This window comes from Sinohyriopsis cumingii, chromosome 5 (genome assembly GCF_028554795.1).
Source record: "Sinohyriopsis cumingii isolate HCF-2022 chromosome 5, ASM2855479v2, whole genome shotgun sequence".
Classification (NCBI taxonomy): domain Eukaryota; kingdom Metazoa; phylum Mollusca; class Bivalvia; order Unionida; family Unionidae; genus Sinohyriopsis; species Sinohyriopsis cumingii.
In genome coordinates, this window is record NC_142965.1 from 85,139,949 (window position 1) to 85,157,010 (window position 17,062).

The window sequence follows — 17,062 nt, forward strand, 5'->3', positions numbered from 1 at the left end:
GAAATAATGTGTCACTTTAAGAATAGTTACATTGTTTCAATTTATTTTCAAAATTCCCATGAATACCAGTGAAAAGGAACCAAAGTTAGCTTCCATATCTTGGACATCTTTGTATATAAAAAAAGAAAGAATCCAAAGTTGACTTCCAAGGTTAGCTTGCTTTGCAATAAAATAACCTTTGCATTGATCTCCTGTAAACAAATAAATAAAGAAAACAGAAAAACTGGCCTCAAAGTATCCAAAGTCAGCTTCCGAGGTCAGCTTGCTTTGTAATAAAAATAACCTTTGTCTTTGGTGTCCTGTCGGTAAGTTTAAAGATCCACATCTTCTACCAGCTGCTATAAATTTTATATTTTAACTGTACCTGACCAAAATAGTAGGGGGCCCCAAGTGGCCAAGTGGTCTAAAGCGCTCGCCGTTACGGATCACTGCCATCTCACCTCTGTCTGTGTAGGTTCGAGTCTTGGATTCGGCCAATGTGGGTATGTGAGAAAGTTTGCTAGTAGCTTCTCGAGGGTCGGTGGTTCTTTCCGAGGATTTCCCGGGTTCTTCCTCCACCATTAATACTGGCCGCCATGTATAGCCTATCATGTGCTGAAAAATGGCGTTAAACCCTACAACAACAACAATAACAACAACAACAACCAAAATAGTAGAACTTTCCTGATAATGTTTTGTTGTTACATGTATATTATTTAATTAGCTGACATTTTTTAAGAAAACTCAAGTTACGGATATTGGACCATATTGAAATTACTTTAATATATGTTATATGTTGTACAGTCTACATAAATTTGCTAAAGTTTAAATATTCTATCAGTCTGAGTTTTCATGCAGGATTCTCTGAATGTGACCCTAGATGAGAAGGACAGCACTATATCATGTCTTCAGACTGAGCATCATGAGGAGTTATCTCAGCTTACATCTAATCATACTCAAGAAATGGATGATCTTAATAAATCTCACATGGAAGAAATACAGGTATATACTGTATATACTCAATTATAAGATGAAACCAACTTCAAAATGCACACACCCAGATCTGCCGGTGCATAAGGTGCTTGCAGATCTGTGTCTATGCAGTTTGTTATAAGTAATTTGTAGAACAAACAAGATAGACCTTGATCTGCAGGTGCATTATGCTATGGCAGATCAAAATCTTTGTTGTATACAGTTTGACTCGACTTATAAGTGAGTGTATTTTGTACACAACATCATGATTGTACTCTTTTGTTACTCTGGTGAAGACATGTTATTGCTACAAGAAGGGAATGTTGTATTTGCTGGCCTATAAGATGATACTTTTTGACCAGAAAATTTTAGCTTCATCTTATACTCCGAATTGACTTATATATGGATTTTGTCATCCAAATCGCTTATCATATGACACATCATTTTTTGTACAAAAAATATTCTCCCAAAGTACAAAAAAAATGTTAAAACGTATTTCATTCGGCATCGACTTATAGGCCAGCAAATATGGTAAATGAAAAAACAGAGCTTCCAGTGTTGTTTGAAGAATCAACCTCTCTGTAGGATAAAATAACTTATACAATTAACTGGTACTTATATAATTAACTGGTACTTATGTAACTTGTTTTTGGTGAGTTTTAATTGCAGTGAGGAATCATCTAAGGCAGAATTTGAGAATATGCGATGAAACTTGATAAATATTATGGTCATTACCTGAAGATGTGCATATCAACAAATTATTGCTCCATAATGTAGTAAGTGTTAATTATTCCAGTTGTTATGAATTGACCGATATTGGTGCTGTGCAGTTGGATATAAATGGTCATGTGATACTGATCTGGATGTTTTTTACATCAGTAAATACTTATGGTTCCAAATCAGTTTCCACAATACTTTAAGTGATGCTTTGTTTATTATACCAACTCCAGATAGCAGGATAATAACAAGCCCCACAACCCCACAACATAAGATCAAATTTGCAGCTCCAGTTAAAATTGGCAGTCAGAAGTTTAAACAGTGTCGTTGCACAGTCTTCCTGCACTCCAAGACTTACTTCTTTAGCCAAATAATACTTATGGCAGGCTTTACAAGCCCCCCACCTCATAAATTAATGCATTTTTGCTTGGACAATATGTTTCACCACTGTTAAAAGGTAACAATTTACACTTTGATAATAACCAGCCAGGACTGTTTAATCCTTATAAATAATTTTCCTCCTTTCTGTCATCAGATCAGCAAATTTCATCAACAAAATATGTGACTTTAGATAGTTCTGGGTTTTCTTTCATTAACCTCTTCACACTGCGCCAGAACACCTGGCCCCATCTTGGCAAGCCAAGGGTCATCAGTATAGATATGGTAGAACATCATTGCTGGTCATAGCAGTAATGGGAAGAACATTGTCACTAGGTGTTTTTTTTTCTCTTTGTTTTTGCCTGGCTATTGCCTTTTTGTTTTTTTTAAACATTAAGTGTATGTCTGGCACCTGTTGTTTTAGCATTTGTTGCTCCTGCTTTTTAAACACATTTCAATCTTTCAAAACCAAAATTGTATCCATTTTCAGTGAGATCCCCTGTTCTCACTTTGTGTAACCATTATTCACAGAGTTAACATAAAGAATTTTGTGACTTAATATTATTAGTGAGTGATTAGGTGAAAATGTAAACTTTGATTAATACCCAACCATGAGCATTTAATCTTATATTAGCTTTTTGGCTTTTTTATACTTCCAGTTGGGTTAAGGATATGGAAGAATCTTGTGAATGTAGCTTCACTGCCTCACCATGGTATTTGGTAAATGTTAGGATCATCATCATCAGATGCATATATTGAGAAAGCACTTTTTTGCCACAATTTTTGTCAGAGTTATTGTATTTTTGCCCTTGTAGATGAATGCAATGTATGATAGAATCACATAAATGCAGCAAGTCACATGGTTTTGATGGCTTACTGTTGAACTGGGTACATGTTATAGTTATTATCTAAAGAGGCACATATCAACAAATCACTGTGCTCATTTGAGTTTCGTCAGAGATTTAACCAATTTGTCTTGCAGCTGTATGTTGTGTATGAGACAATTTTGTGAATACAACTAGTCTCACACTTTTCAACGGATTTCCATGAGACTTTGTACGTGTTATGGCCCTGATTATGCACATTTGACAAATTACTTCAGTCGAATGCAGTATAAATTAGAATTTTGAATCCAACTTGTCTTTTTTATGTTCATGTAAAGATGTTGATATTGATAAATCTTTGTACAAATTTAAGAGTTATTCCCTTTTTGTCTTACAGATGGATATATGACAGAATTTTCTGACTGCAACTGCAGTCAAGTTTTCACCATATGACTGTAAAACATAGTACATAATATAGTCCTTATCAGAATATTCATATATGTTGATCAGTTATTATACTCTGATTATTTTCAGACAAAATATGCACTTATTTTAATATAAACTCATCCTTTCTTTTGGGTAGGAAGGGGATTTGGCAGAGCATGTAGGAGGAGTTATCTTGATGTGAGCAATCATTTATTCACCCCATTGTCTCGTCATTCCTACTCCATACCTTGTCCTCGTGGCTGTTTGAAGGTTGTTAGCCTGAGAAGGGGCGAGGGCAGTTTGAAGTGTTTTGAGGGTTGTTAGCCTGAGAAGGGGCGGGGGCTGTTCAAAGTTTTTTGAGTGTTACAGACTGGAGAAAACTCTGTGCTAGGACTTAGCAAGTCATTAAAGTAATGCCAAACATTCAGCTGATTGATGTTTGATTTATCAAAGTTTTGTTTTAATTATGCATGTTTTATAGGTTTAATGAGGAAGTTGAAAATTGAATACTCACAGACGCTTCCTTAAAACATAAATCTTTAGTGATATGTAGTTTGTATTGTATTAAAATAATTGAAATTATGGAGTTAAACATGCATGGAATAGTATTTGAAATGTTTATACTTTATAGAAATGTAAAAAACTTGAAGAATCTCAAGAGGCCATGATTAAAGAATTGACAGAAAAGATAAAGAAATTAGAACAGGTAAGTTGTTATACCACTTTTAATTTTGACTTAAACCTATAAATATGATTTAAAAACTCCATTATGTATCTTACTGGATGCATGGAATTCATATAGTTACTGGGAAATAGTTTGCAGTATTTATACAAAAATCTAGACAAATGATATTATGTATGCTTCTATACTTGTCTTTGTTTTGTAAATCTATCCATGCAGTTGTGTCATTAATTATCTCTTTGCTAACATACTGACCTCAACTGAAAACCTGTAAAATGTTTAATGTTTATTTCCAGACCTTCTGCATGCAATGTTTTAAGATAGTAATTATTGCTTTAGATAATTGGGATTTTTAGTATATCTCCTATCTGTCTTTCTGTCCCGGTATGTATGTTTTACGTACATATCCGAAAATGGGTAATTTTGCCACTGAAACAAAGATGGAATGCAGACTAATGCAACATGAATGCAGAATGAGTCCAAACAGAATGCAGGATAATACAAATGAAATCAGGGTGCACAAATGCAGAACACAGAGATGAATGATAATTGAAAAAAGAATGGAACATGAATGCATTTGAGAATTTATATTTATCTTTCGAATATGTTCCTCAGTCACATAACGTTAGGAACATTAGCCTGCTAAAAGACAACATCTTATCCTGTTTTTAAGTAGACAAAGGGCAGTAACTCTTGCCCATAACCATCCTTTGATACCACCAGGTGTTTCTAGTTTTTAACTTTGCTGCTGTGCAGAGCATATGTAGTGCAATAGCCTCTGACAGTCCAGCCCTTATTGTGTTCCTAATGGCCCATTTAGTGTTCATTTTGGATTTATTATGCTGATTTATTGATATACTGTAGGTTGTATGCTTTATTTTACAATTTCTGCCAATTTTTGAGTGATTTGTCACTTGTTGCGACTTTGTCTTGTAAGATCACCATCCCACCATGCTATCGTTGACCTTATACAAGGTCATTACGAGTAAGTGTACCTTTGACATTGTTTGCTTACTCTGTTACAGAACTCTTATTAGCAAAATTCTGTTGTGCTGCTTGATAATTATGGTTAGTTTATTCCTCTTTCACACTGTTTTGATAGAATTATGGTTTAATTATTAACTAAGCATTGTGCATAAGTTTATAACAGGGTCATAGATTTCTGATACAACAGTGTCACTGATCTGTTAGTTCTGACAGTGTTTAAGTGACTTAATAATTTCAACACATTACTAGTTTCTGCTTTAGTTTGTGTTTTTTTGTATTATTTCAGCAGAATGTCAGTTTGAATGATCTATATGCAACTTCAGAGTATGGAAGTCTCCATGACTCCTGTTTTGTTTATAAAATGTATACACTATTTCTGATATGCAGCATCTATAATGCATAGTCAGTGGAAGTCAGGGTAATTATTCATATACTTACTGGCAGTTAGCTAGTTAGTCACATACTACTTTGCTAATTCTTCTTGTGTTGTTTCAGGAGGAATGTTTACTTTATGCATAACATGCACGTCAACAGAGATCGTCCCTTTGGCATTGAAGGGATGGAAGGAAGGAATAAATTAAGGAAGACAACCTACGGTTCATTGTTGAAGATCCTGGCACATTGGGGAGTATTCCCCAATTTTAGGCAGTCCATGAGGCGTAAATCTCTCTGCATGTCAGAGCATGGCCTTTGGGCATGTAAGTCTGGGCGCATGGGGTTCATGCCAGATCCTTTAAATTCAACTCTTAATACTTCTGTATCATTACTGGCCATCCAACAGTCAGCAGCCGTCCTGATATTGCTGACCACCCAGCCGACACCAGCAGTCCAGCCATAGCAGCATGGGAACCTTTTTGTTGAGATGGTCCAGCCAGATAGTTCATATGGGGATCTTAGTGATAGATTCATCTGTCTGGCCGCACCATTGGTATCTTATCATTACTGTACTGTAGAGTTTAATGAGAACTATGTCTATTCAACCAGGCCTTTGTTGCGGCCATTTCTGGTGATTGCCAGATCCTTTGTATACTGCCAGCATCCGAGCTGACCCCATGCAGTTCACACCCAATCCATTGGCTCTAATGTATATTATACATGAATTATCACCATCCGTCCAGCCATTCCAACATGGGGTCTAGCCAGATATGATTTACGGGGATATTAGTGTCCAACTTACTGTCAGTGACATGCTCTTTCTGTGATGGAGATTTCAGTGAGAAATCAGTCTGTCCAGCCATTCCTTTGTAACGACCTGTACCAGTGATAGCCTGACTGTCTCCTATACCACCAGCTTCCAGGCCGACCATTCACTTGGCAAACCAGCTGGACTTCCATATTTTCACTGCTTTTCCACAAGGCAGAGCTAGTGAAGTTTTACTGAGGATGTGATTGAGTCTTCATACCACCTGGTATGTCTTCTCTAGTGCTGCAAGTAGATGCATTTAGGCCTCGATGCACAGTGTGTGCAGCGGAATTCCTCAAATCCACCTTGGTATGGACTGATGTTAGCTTTCAAACTGCCATCAAGGACCTTTTGTTTTTTTTGGATGTTGGCTACTTCAGAATCCCTCCATCCTTACCGCTGTTCTAAAGAATTGGTAGATCTCATTGAGTTGGAAGAAATGGACTTATGGCAACAGATTCCTTCAGAACCAATCTCTCTGCACTTGACAAGAATGTAGTAGCAGTTCACATGTATGCTTGTCTGACTTTTTAGGGCAGACAAATCTGTTCCATACCTCTCAGAGCTGGTTAGGGGTATCATTGCAGACACCCAGCAACAGCCATGCTTGGGAGGTAATGGCCAGAATTGCTAGAGTCATTGACCAGGGCTGCTTACCATGCCATGGCCAACTCTTTGATGGGTTCGGTCAGTCTACTCTTAATACAACGTGTAGCATGTGTGTGATCCATATTGCTCCCACCCTAACATATCCACCATTTCTGGATGAACCTGTTTGGGTCACCACTGCTTTCGAGGAAGAATAGGGGAATTTTGGAGGCAGGCATCTCAGGAACTGCTCCTCCACCTTGACTCTCAAGCCATGGGCATTTGTACCACTCAGTCCCCATCAGTGTTAAGGGATGTTTAGCGACCTCAAGACAGGGGATCATCTTCGTTACACGTGCTCCAACATTGATCCCTAGGATGCATCTAGCTTGCAATCATACAGTAGCAGTATGAAACTGATTTTTGAGCTCACAGGACCTCTCTCTTCCCACAGAAGCGAGGGGGGGGGGCTGATTCACCTCATTCTGAAGGTCTTTGGGTTTTGTTTATCAACAATCACCTCTCTGCCCTTCATGAATACACTGTCAGATTGGGAGATGGATGCATTTCTATCACAGAATATACGTACGGTCGTCCACACAAAAAACACCAACTGAAAGCAGGAACTTGTGTAAATTTCATAATCCCCAGCGTTTTACTCGAGGCTGTTTCTTGTTAGGGAATGCAGGCAGCAGGTTTAGGCCCACCATAGACTGAAGTCGCCTCACCCAATTCAAGGTGGAGACAGGGAGGTCAGTCCACCTCTCCATCAGACAGGGCAAATATGCTGTCAGTATGCCATCAGTCTCGATCTGAAAGACATACTTTCACATCCCTATCCACCCCATCTCTCGCTAGTTTCTCCATTTTGCTTACCATCACAACATTTATAAAAATTCACTGTTCTTCCCTTTGGCCTCAACATCAGCACCAGGGCTTTCACTCAGACTACAGATTGTGTCATCTCCCTGTTCTGGCTGATGTCTTCTACATCAACATCAGTGTACCTGGGCTGCATCCTACAGAAACACATGCTCTATCCTACTGCAAGGCAGGAACAACCTTCCCTCTCTTCTAGATTATCTAGGTCTTTTAATGAACTGGGAAAGTCAGACCTCCATCCATCTTCCATCCATTTGGGTATGGAGTTCTTAATGAACTGGAATCTGGTGCGACCCCTTGTGTTGATGTTACCAGAGTCATTGAACTTATCAAGTCCATTTCCAACAGGACTTGGATTTCAGTGGGAGAGTTCTTGCAACTCCTTGGTTTATTATATGGCAGTGGACTTGATCACATTTGGGCGTCTCTTTCTGCAGGCCTTGCCAGCACACTATTGGGGGTGCGACCAGTTGCTGACCTTGACTACAGTCAACAACACCATGGAGCCAGGGGAATGGCCTCTGCACATCAACATCCTAGAAATTAAGGCTGTCATCAATACCATTCATTTTTGAAAAGATGCTGCTGAGGCGATAACGGTCCTCATTCAGTCAAACATCTCTGTGGTGGTAACCTGTCTCCTCAAACATGGAAGCACCACATCACTTCGCTTTGTGTGTTCTTATTTGGCTTTTTCTATTTGTGTGCAACAATCCCTGTATCAACATACAAATCAGATGCACTCATGGCAACTTCACTGTCTTGGCTGAGATTCAGTCCAGAGGGGGTCATGTCTTTTAAACAGAATGATCCCTACATCAGTTGGTCTTCACTTGGATTTGTGTACTTCAAGGGCATCCAACGATCAGCCTCTTCATGACGAGATGAAATCAAAAGCTACCCAACTTCAGCTTTCCAGTTTCAGACCCAAAAATATTGGGCCGTGGATGCACTGTCAGTCATTTGTGAGGAGTTATGGACCTTTGCCTGCCCTCCCACGGTGCTGATACTGAAAATAACCCAGACGTTACGGGGTCAGAATGGCAAGATGATTCTGATAGCCCCTCTCTGATGGGACAAGACCTGGGTCACTGATCCACTCTTTCTAGCAATAGTACACCCAGGAAGATTCTGGACAACCTGAATCTTCTCCAGCATCAACTGTCATGGGTGGTAATTCTGCTCAGACTGCCCTCTTTTTCTACATGCTTGGCTCTTATCAGGACAGCCTTGTGAGTCAAACAATTCAAACCTTCCGTTGTGGAGAGACACTCAAGAGTAATCTCTGTGTGCCTCTATCCCTCAGCTGACTTTTCTCTGGCACTTTGAGGAGAAACAGTTGGGCCCTAATCACTAACAAAGGCTTCCACCCCATGATATTGGACACAATCCGGCATCATGGCAAACATGTTTTTGGGTGGGATGGAGATCTATCTGATCTGTTAGACTATATTGGTCTCATTGACCAGTATTCCTCTTTTTGTCTCTAAAAGGATCCTATCCTGGGTTTTAACATGGCTCTTTTTGAATCCCTTTGAACTTCTAACCTACATGTTGCTAAAGTCACTATCATATAGACCATGTTTCCTGATAGCTTTAGCTTCTGCATGCAGGTTAAGGGAGCTGTGTATCCCTTTATGTTGACCCAAATTCCCATCAGTTCAGATTGGAGGGTTCGGTGGTTCTCATGACACCATTGGGCTTTGTAGTCCAAAATAGGTTACTGTCTGTTGGTAGCTAGTCAAACAGTCAGTAGTCGGGTCAAGAACAGCAGCCATGGAAGATCCTGTTTACGCTCTCAAGAACTAACTTGCAGCACACACATATATTGTGGCACATGCAAATGCTTCTTCCTTTCAGTGTGAACTGGAACACATAATATCACCCTTTAAGCCCTTTTTTTGGATCTGAAGTGGGTTGTACACCTGGTGTACTATGGCATCTTACCAGATCAGAGTTGCCTGATGTAGCTTACTGTTCTGATTTTTTGAGTAATGTCTGTTTGCCAGAACTCAGGATATCATGCTTCTTGCCCTTTATTCCTGGCTGAAGTGGGTCATGTACTCTGATGTCTCACCAGATCAGAGTAACCTCACGTAGTTTACTGCTCAGAAGTTTTGAGCAATCTCTGTAATCCTTGCATTCAGATGCAATGCTCCAACCCGAGATATAATAGAAGCTGTTGGCTGTAGGCAGAGCCAATGTTCACAAGCCTTCATTTCAGAGATTTGGTGCCACAGAGGGAACCTAGAATCTGGTGGGTCCAGTGGCAGTAGCACAGATGGCCACAAGACCCAACTGAATCAATTGACACATCCAGTTAGCTTTGTTGGATTCACCAGTGAAAATTTAAGTTGGTAAGAAGGTCTCAACTTCACATTCTCAACCATATATAAGAGTCCCAGATCCTGGGATCCTGGACTGTGTTGCTTGTGTCATTAGGAGAATGGGTTACCTTTCATTTCAGCTACTCATCACCAGAAGGACACCCGATGTAGAGGTCGGATGCTCAGCATCCTCTCCTCTTAATGATTATTCTAATGCAGTGTGATTGGAGAAATATTCAAAGGAGAAAGCAAATTTTTAAGTAAATTATGTTTCTGTGAAAATACTTGTCTATTAGTGTATATTGTGCAGTGTTATGACATTACTTTAACACCCTCCCATCCTTACTGCCATGTGAGCATACTCATTGATCCATTGCTCAGCTTGAAACAAGCTACACTCGGTGGTATGAAGGGGAGATAATATGCAAGGGTTATTGCCCTTTGTCTCTGTTTTATATAAATATGGAAACAATTTTTTTCATCTTTAGAAGGGATGGATTCAAGTATTAGTGAGCTTATATTCCTACTATTAATGTGATTGGATAAGTGTTGTTCGATTTACATAATTTACTTTAAAAAATTACATTTTTACACTTAAAGCAGTTGTGGTTATATTTTATCCTTAATTTAGTGCTGTCTTATGCATTTTATGCATTTGTTATTCCATTAAAGCACACTTTATCTTGTACTTAATGTTTGCATATGTTTAGAAGGGTTTATCTTCCTAAATTCATGTGGAATGAATTGGCACCATATAGCCACTATTGTAGTGAGGTGCTGTAAAATGCAATGTCATAAGTACATACATCCAATAGAGAACATTTTACTAATTTACAGCAAGACTCTCCCCAAGTTTTTAGCATGTGCACTTTGATTACACTTTCAAAATGCATTAGGAACATAAGAAAATGATTTACAGCAAGACTGTCCCAAAGTTTTCAGCATGTGCACTTTGATTACACTTTAAAAATGCATTAGGAACATAGGAAAATAATTTACAGAGAGATTATCCCAAAGTTTTCAGCATGTGCACTTTGATTTTTTTTTCACATTTAGGAAATCTGTCTTTCTTGTGTATGTTATTCAGACCTGTATTTCTATATTTAGGCCTATTTAATTTTTCTTCTTGTTTTTTCTCTCTCCCTCCCTCCCTCCCTTCCTCTCTCCCTCCATATTAGGATGTACCTATCTTAAAATGCAATCACTTGTAGATCCTTTTGTGTATATTTATGCAATCAATGAGTTGCCAACAAGAAATGCCAAAAAATACTCCAAACAGCAAAAACGTTAAATTTTTATTCATGAATCATGGAAACTGTCAGTGACAGAACTATATAACCTGTTGATATGTATCACTCTTATAGTATTGTATATCTGTAATACTATATGACAAATGGTACACATTTTTTAAGAGAAAAAACTTGTGATTGAGTATATTAATAACATTTTTTAAGTAATCATGGTTGAAAATGATGGATACATTGGGTGTTGATTAGTGTTGTTTGCAAACCAGAATTAAATGACAATTGAAAATTGAATGTAGTATTTGCTACTGAACCGCATGTTTGATTGTAGAAATGAAAAGGATAAAGAATGAAGATCCTCACAAAATATTCACAGTTATTAAAATATTTTGATTAAAGACCCAATGTCACTATTACATGCAAAAGTCTTATAAACTAAATCATTTGAATAACACTGAATCTTGAAAGATATTGGTACTAAACATCATTGGGTTTCATTAAAAAAAGATTATGTTGAAGTTTTGTTACATTATGAGCCATGTAATTTCTCACTTGAACTGAGATACCCTACCAATTTCCACGTGTATGAATGAATCCAATGTTGACTGATGATATCTGTGGAACAGCTGATTTCAGTCAGATTGTCCAAGTTTGCCCTTCACTGTGTTATTCCAGTACCCCAGCTGATAATCACTATTCACTCATCTTATTTTTATCTAATGCACACTTCTTCTCAGATTCTGAGATGTGCTTTAAAAAGCTTGTCTGCCTCTCTTCATTTCTTCTTGAATTAGTGTATGCATCATATGTTATTAGATTAGTCAATTGAATTTGTTGAAAGTATCACATCATCACTACTTTTGGAGCACTCAGGAAAATAGATTGAAATTATGAGTGACTTCATTTGACTGAAATAAGGGGTGGCAACTCTTAATTCTAAACTGAATATTTGAATGTTGTTTAAACCTAAAATCTTGATTATCTCAAAAAAATGGTTTATGTCAGATAACTTTTCTTACAAATCATTTCCTTCCTTCCAGACTTTAGTTAGATTCAAAGAATGGTGAAATTTATGATAAATGGTAGCATTGGGGCTTTAAAGATGTTAAACTCTGACATCTGTTAGATATAATTGCAATGTGATATTTGTACATTACCCCACACCAACAGTATCAGTTTGTACATGGAATGTGTTAAAAATAGCCATTATTTGACAAAATGCACAATTCAAAGCATGATACACTGTATGTTCAAAAAATATTTTAAAATGTCATGTTTTAAAAATTATAGTAAATTGTAACTTCTTTTTATTGATCTAGTAATGCAGCTGTTAATTGCATTTGTACAGAATGCAGAAAATCTGTGCAAGTCTATGTTTTTTTTTCCATTAAGAAATATATAAAATAAACAAAATCTATATTTTTGGAGTAGATATATGGAAATATTTCACTGGTCAAATGGAAACAGTTTTGGAAGGAATTTTTTTCACATATGAAATATTTTCATATATCTTCTCAAAAATTTAGATATCCTTGAAATACCTGTGTACTTGGACAAGTCAGGCTATAGAGTTGCCAATTTTCATGTACATGTATGGTAAAAATACCTGGCTTTCTGCATAAAATCAACTATTTCATAACGATATAATCACTGTGTTCACTATTTGTCATTTAATATCTATCAATATAAATGAGTAAATGTCATTGAAGCCCATTATTTTGTGCCCACTCCTACCCCTACCTCATATAGCTTTCCCTCATTATCATGCAATAGTTGGGCTCCATAACCACTCACCGCATTATGTCCCAAACTACATTATGTTGAGGACCATGATATGTATGGGACAGTGATATATTGAGAACAGCATAATATACAGAACCATGGTATAGCAGGCACTATTTATTTTTGTTCAGTGATGGTCTTTTGAAAAGGAAATGTAGATATGACTAAGTTTCACCTTGTTTCCTTTCAACCCATATAGGTATTCATTGGAATGAATTTCATCATGGGTCAATAGGACTACTGCATTATATCTGGAATCCTGCTATAATGAGACACGTTATAATGTAGGAGAGCTGTATAACATACAGGATACACATTTTCTTAAGTTAACTGACTTGTCTGAGGATTGCAGGATATGTTTCATAACACGATGTGGACCCTGACCATTATGCCATAGTCGGGTTTCCTTCAAAAGTTTTGCTTTGTAGATGCATAGATGAAATCATTATAAGGTAGATAGACTAGTGCCATGTTGGGTGCCCATATATCCATTTTGTTATTTAAGTCCTTCTTTGAATTTTCCAGGAGGTGAAAGATGGTGTATATGCCAAAAAAATGCATGAGAAGAAAGGCCAGTCTGTGGTAAGAGGTAGAGAGAGAAATGTGCACAGTGGAGTTATAAGTTGTCATAAAAATAAAAAGATAATAATAATAGGAGATAGGAAGAAAGAAAAAGTTAGGAAGATGGGGGAAGAAACAGTGAGATGATAATACATAGATGAAACACAAAAAGGAAATAAAGAGTACACTAAAAGTGGTACCTAATATTGTTAGCTGTTTTCCTCTTCACTGGCATTTGTATTCATGGATACAGGGTAGGTAATTATGAATAAGTTAGGCTTCAGTTTTCTGCATAATTAGTGTGCTGGATTTTGATTACTCTAAATACTATTTATTACCAGATCAGATGTAGCAAATTATTGAATGTTACTAAGAAGGTCACCACTTGTGTTTTATTTATTATTTTCCTGTTTAAAATGAAATTCAGTTATGATAATACATTTTTTGTCCATGGGCTTCATTAGATCTTGACCTTACAGTATGTATGTTTTGTATAAAAAACTTTTCATGTTATTATCCTGGATGTATATAAAAACAAGTTTCTTGCCATTTGCTAATTTTTACAAAATATAGGATCATAATCTCACAAAGTACACTGTTGCGATTATACATGTATTTTCATGGTTATTTAAAAAGAAATTGTTTGGTATGATGCCAAAACAGTTATCAGTAACTTGTAAGATTTTAGATTGATATTTTTAGCAGATAAATTGTTACCTTGCTGATCAGGATTGTTCCATTTAAACATACAGGGAAGACAGTATTTCAGAACTCTTTGCCAGGTTACTCTAATAACGCAAAGAGTTCATATGAATAAGATACAAACATAAATTTCGTCTCTGGGTAATCATATTAATATTGCCTTCTTTGGGAATGTTTTAATAGAACAGCAGTCAATGCTTTTTCTTCTAGCTAAAAGATCTGAAAAAGCAATTACATGCAGAACGGAAAAGGGCAGAAAAATTGCAAGAGAAATTACAGGAAGTGCTGTCAGATAGTAAGAATTCCAGAGGTAAGGAGTAATTATTTTGAGAAGTATATGAAGAAAAATGTAAAGAAATTTATATTTATGACATCACCAATAGCAGTGACAAAAATTGTAGATGCTTAGTTTAGTTTGTGCTTTTGTCTTAACAGGTTATCAGAATACTGATTTGATATATTACCTTCATTTCATCTTGGTGTATTCACCAAGCTTAGCAAACAGTATTAAATAGTTGAAATTTACTCCATGGAAATATGGATATTTTAAAACTATTGTGCACCCAGTGTGAATAAAATGTTTGGAAATGTGCACAAATTTTATTTTTACAAAATATTTTGAATTTAATGCATGTGGTTTGATGTATTTTGAATGAATGTTTTTGGTATTTTAAATTAATGAATTGGAAAGGAGTCCTGTTCTTTTAACAGAAGAATACCTTATATATGTATTGATAAGTCAACCTTTTATACAAATAATTTGATTCATGAAGAATAGAGGTCATTTTATAAATGTGACATGAAAAAGATTAGATAATGAAAGGGTAATGTTGGAAATGTGAGATTTTTGCAGTACACAGAAACACTGTGAATTCAAAGACGCTTACATTTCTGTGCCACTATTCCATCCAAAAATGTTGTATATACTGTGTTTACCATTTTCATGACAGTATTCATTATAAATGACTTATATCTACAGTTATTTTGATTTAAAAATATTATGGATAAATTAAATACTACCCACTGCAAAGTGACGTGTCTGTCAGTGTTGATTACCATGGGTATATTGCTTCCATTTTCAAGTAAGTCCTAACAACCTGTATTTGTATTAATATTTGTGTCTTACAGTATAAACACTGTGTTTGATGCAGTAAAAGTTCTGATTTAAGTTGTATATTTTCTTATCCACAAGTTATATTTTTAATTCCCAAGTGATATTTCCCAGGTTTTCTGTCAGTGTACGTGACACAGTATGCCCGTAGTTTGTAAAGTCTTCACTCATTTGTCTTCAACTTGACAATCCTTGTGACCAAGCCATGAATTTATTATATGTACATGGTTGGTGTCAAATAGGTTCTACATCTTCCAGTGAATGTTTGACCTTGCTCCTTTTCAGCATGTAAAGGCATCACGCTCTTTATTTTCCCATGTGACAACCTTTGAGCAGCAGGTTTGATACTTGCTTAGTGCCAGGTAATAGAGGGTGGTTATTTGAACTTCCTTTGATCTAGCCACACAATTGACAAGTGTTCAGTTACAACCTTTAATAGATTTCACAGACTGTATGATCAAAGTGTTAGAGAGCCCAAGCTCATTGTCTACTTAAACAACTGCATAAGACAGTGAAATTAAAGAAATGGATGATATTTATGATGACTAGACCATGAAAATTGTCTAGACAATGATGGAGGATTTCAGAAATTTATTTGACAGTGAGGATGAATTCTTGGAATTTGCATCAGATAGCACTACTAGAAGGTGACATTTATAGAGAAATTGGCTTTTTGTAACCCTAAAATGGTGGTGGAAAAACTGTTAAAGCTATGTTCAAAATCCAAATAAAACACACATTGATACTATATATTTGTGTTCATAATAGATCTTTGCATAACCTTAAAAATAAAAGAGAAACTGATCTACTACTTAGTGAGGTATATGATTAGGTAGTTAAAACATTCTGTTTTGAATATGGTAATATTCTTAGCTTGCTTTAGTTCAAGTTGTAGCTGATTACAGTTAGTAGATTCAGTATATGTAAATGACATTTTCATAGTGTTAGTTTTTAGTAGTTTTAAACATAGATCTGATGTTGATCTTAACAAGTACATTTGAATGGTATTTGGATTAGCAGATACTTAGGTAAAAGGGTGTTACATTTTGAAAATCTTTATTCATTTCTGAGATAAGATTCTTTTGTCAGAAGGAAGCCACTTTTAGGATGGAAATATGTTTGATGCAATCAACATCTTGCATAATTCTAGCAGCACACTTTTAAGGTGTGATTATATGATTAATATTAGTTTGTATATGATTGCAGGTATGGAGGATCTCTTTAGATCTCCCGATGACTCCTATAAGGAGGAGACTGGAAGTCGGAGGTATTTCTGTTTTGTGTCATTTTTCCATTTAAAAAAATGAAAATGGTGTGATTTAGTCAATATGCTTTGTGAGATATATATCGACTTGTTTTTATCAAGCTGTTTCACTTGATAACTTAGAACTTAGAGAATGGGAGATAACTCCTAATTATGGGATCCCTAAATGGATGAAAATCATTTATCTGTTCTGTTTGTAATGTGGCATTTTCTGCAACTAAATTTAATTAGATTGCTGTTCACTGAAATTAATATATATTTAATAATCATGAAATTCAGTGCTGCTTTCTGTTTTATGTTATTGTCAGATTTATCACACAATGTTTTACTTTTCTATCCTGATTATTACACCATTTTGTCATGGGTTGAACTATGTTACTTTGTACATGAATTGTTTTCACTGGACCAGTGTATGCTAAACATAGGTTGATACTGCAATGTTAATGCTGTCAT

The 17,062-nt window shown here is 36.2% G+C and overlaps 1 protein-coding gene across 1 annotated transcript in view; it reads left to right on the forward strand.

Moving 5' to 3' along the window:
- Positions 1-17,062, forward strand: part of LOC149799658 (GRIP1-associated protein 1-like) — a 97,138-nt gene that overhangs the window by 58,815 nt on the left and 21,261 nt on the right. Inside the window, exons 19-23 of the mRNA XM_089959016.1 lie at positions 838-981; positions 3,928-4,002; positions 13,497-13,553; positions 14,445-14,544; positions 16,552-16,612. Coding sequence (XP_089815142.1) covers positions 838-981; positions 3,928-4,002; positions 13,497-13,553; positions 14,445-14,544; positions 16,552-16,612 — 437 coding nt within the window. The remainder of the gene's footprint in view (positions 1-837; positions 982-3,927; positions 4,003-13,496; positions 13,554-14,444; positions 14,545-16,551; positions 16,613-17,062) is intronic.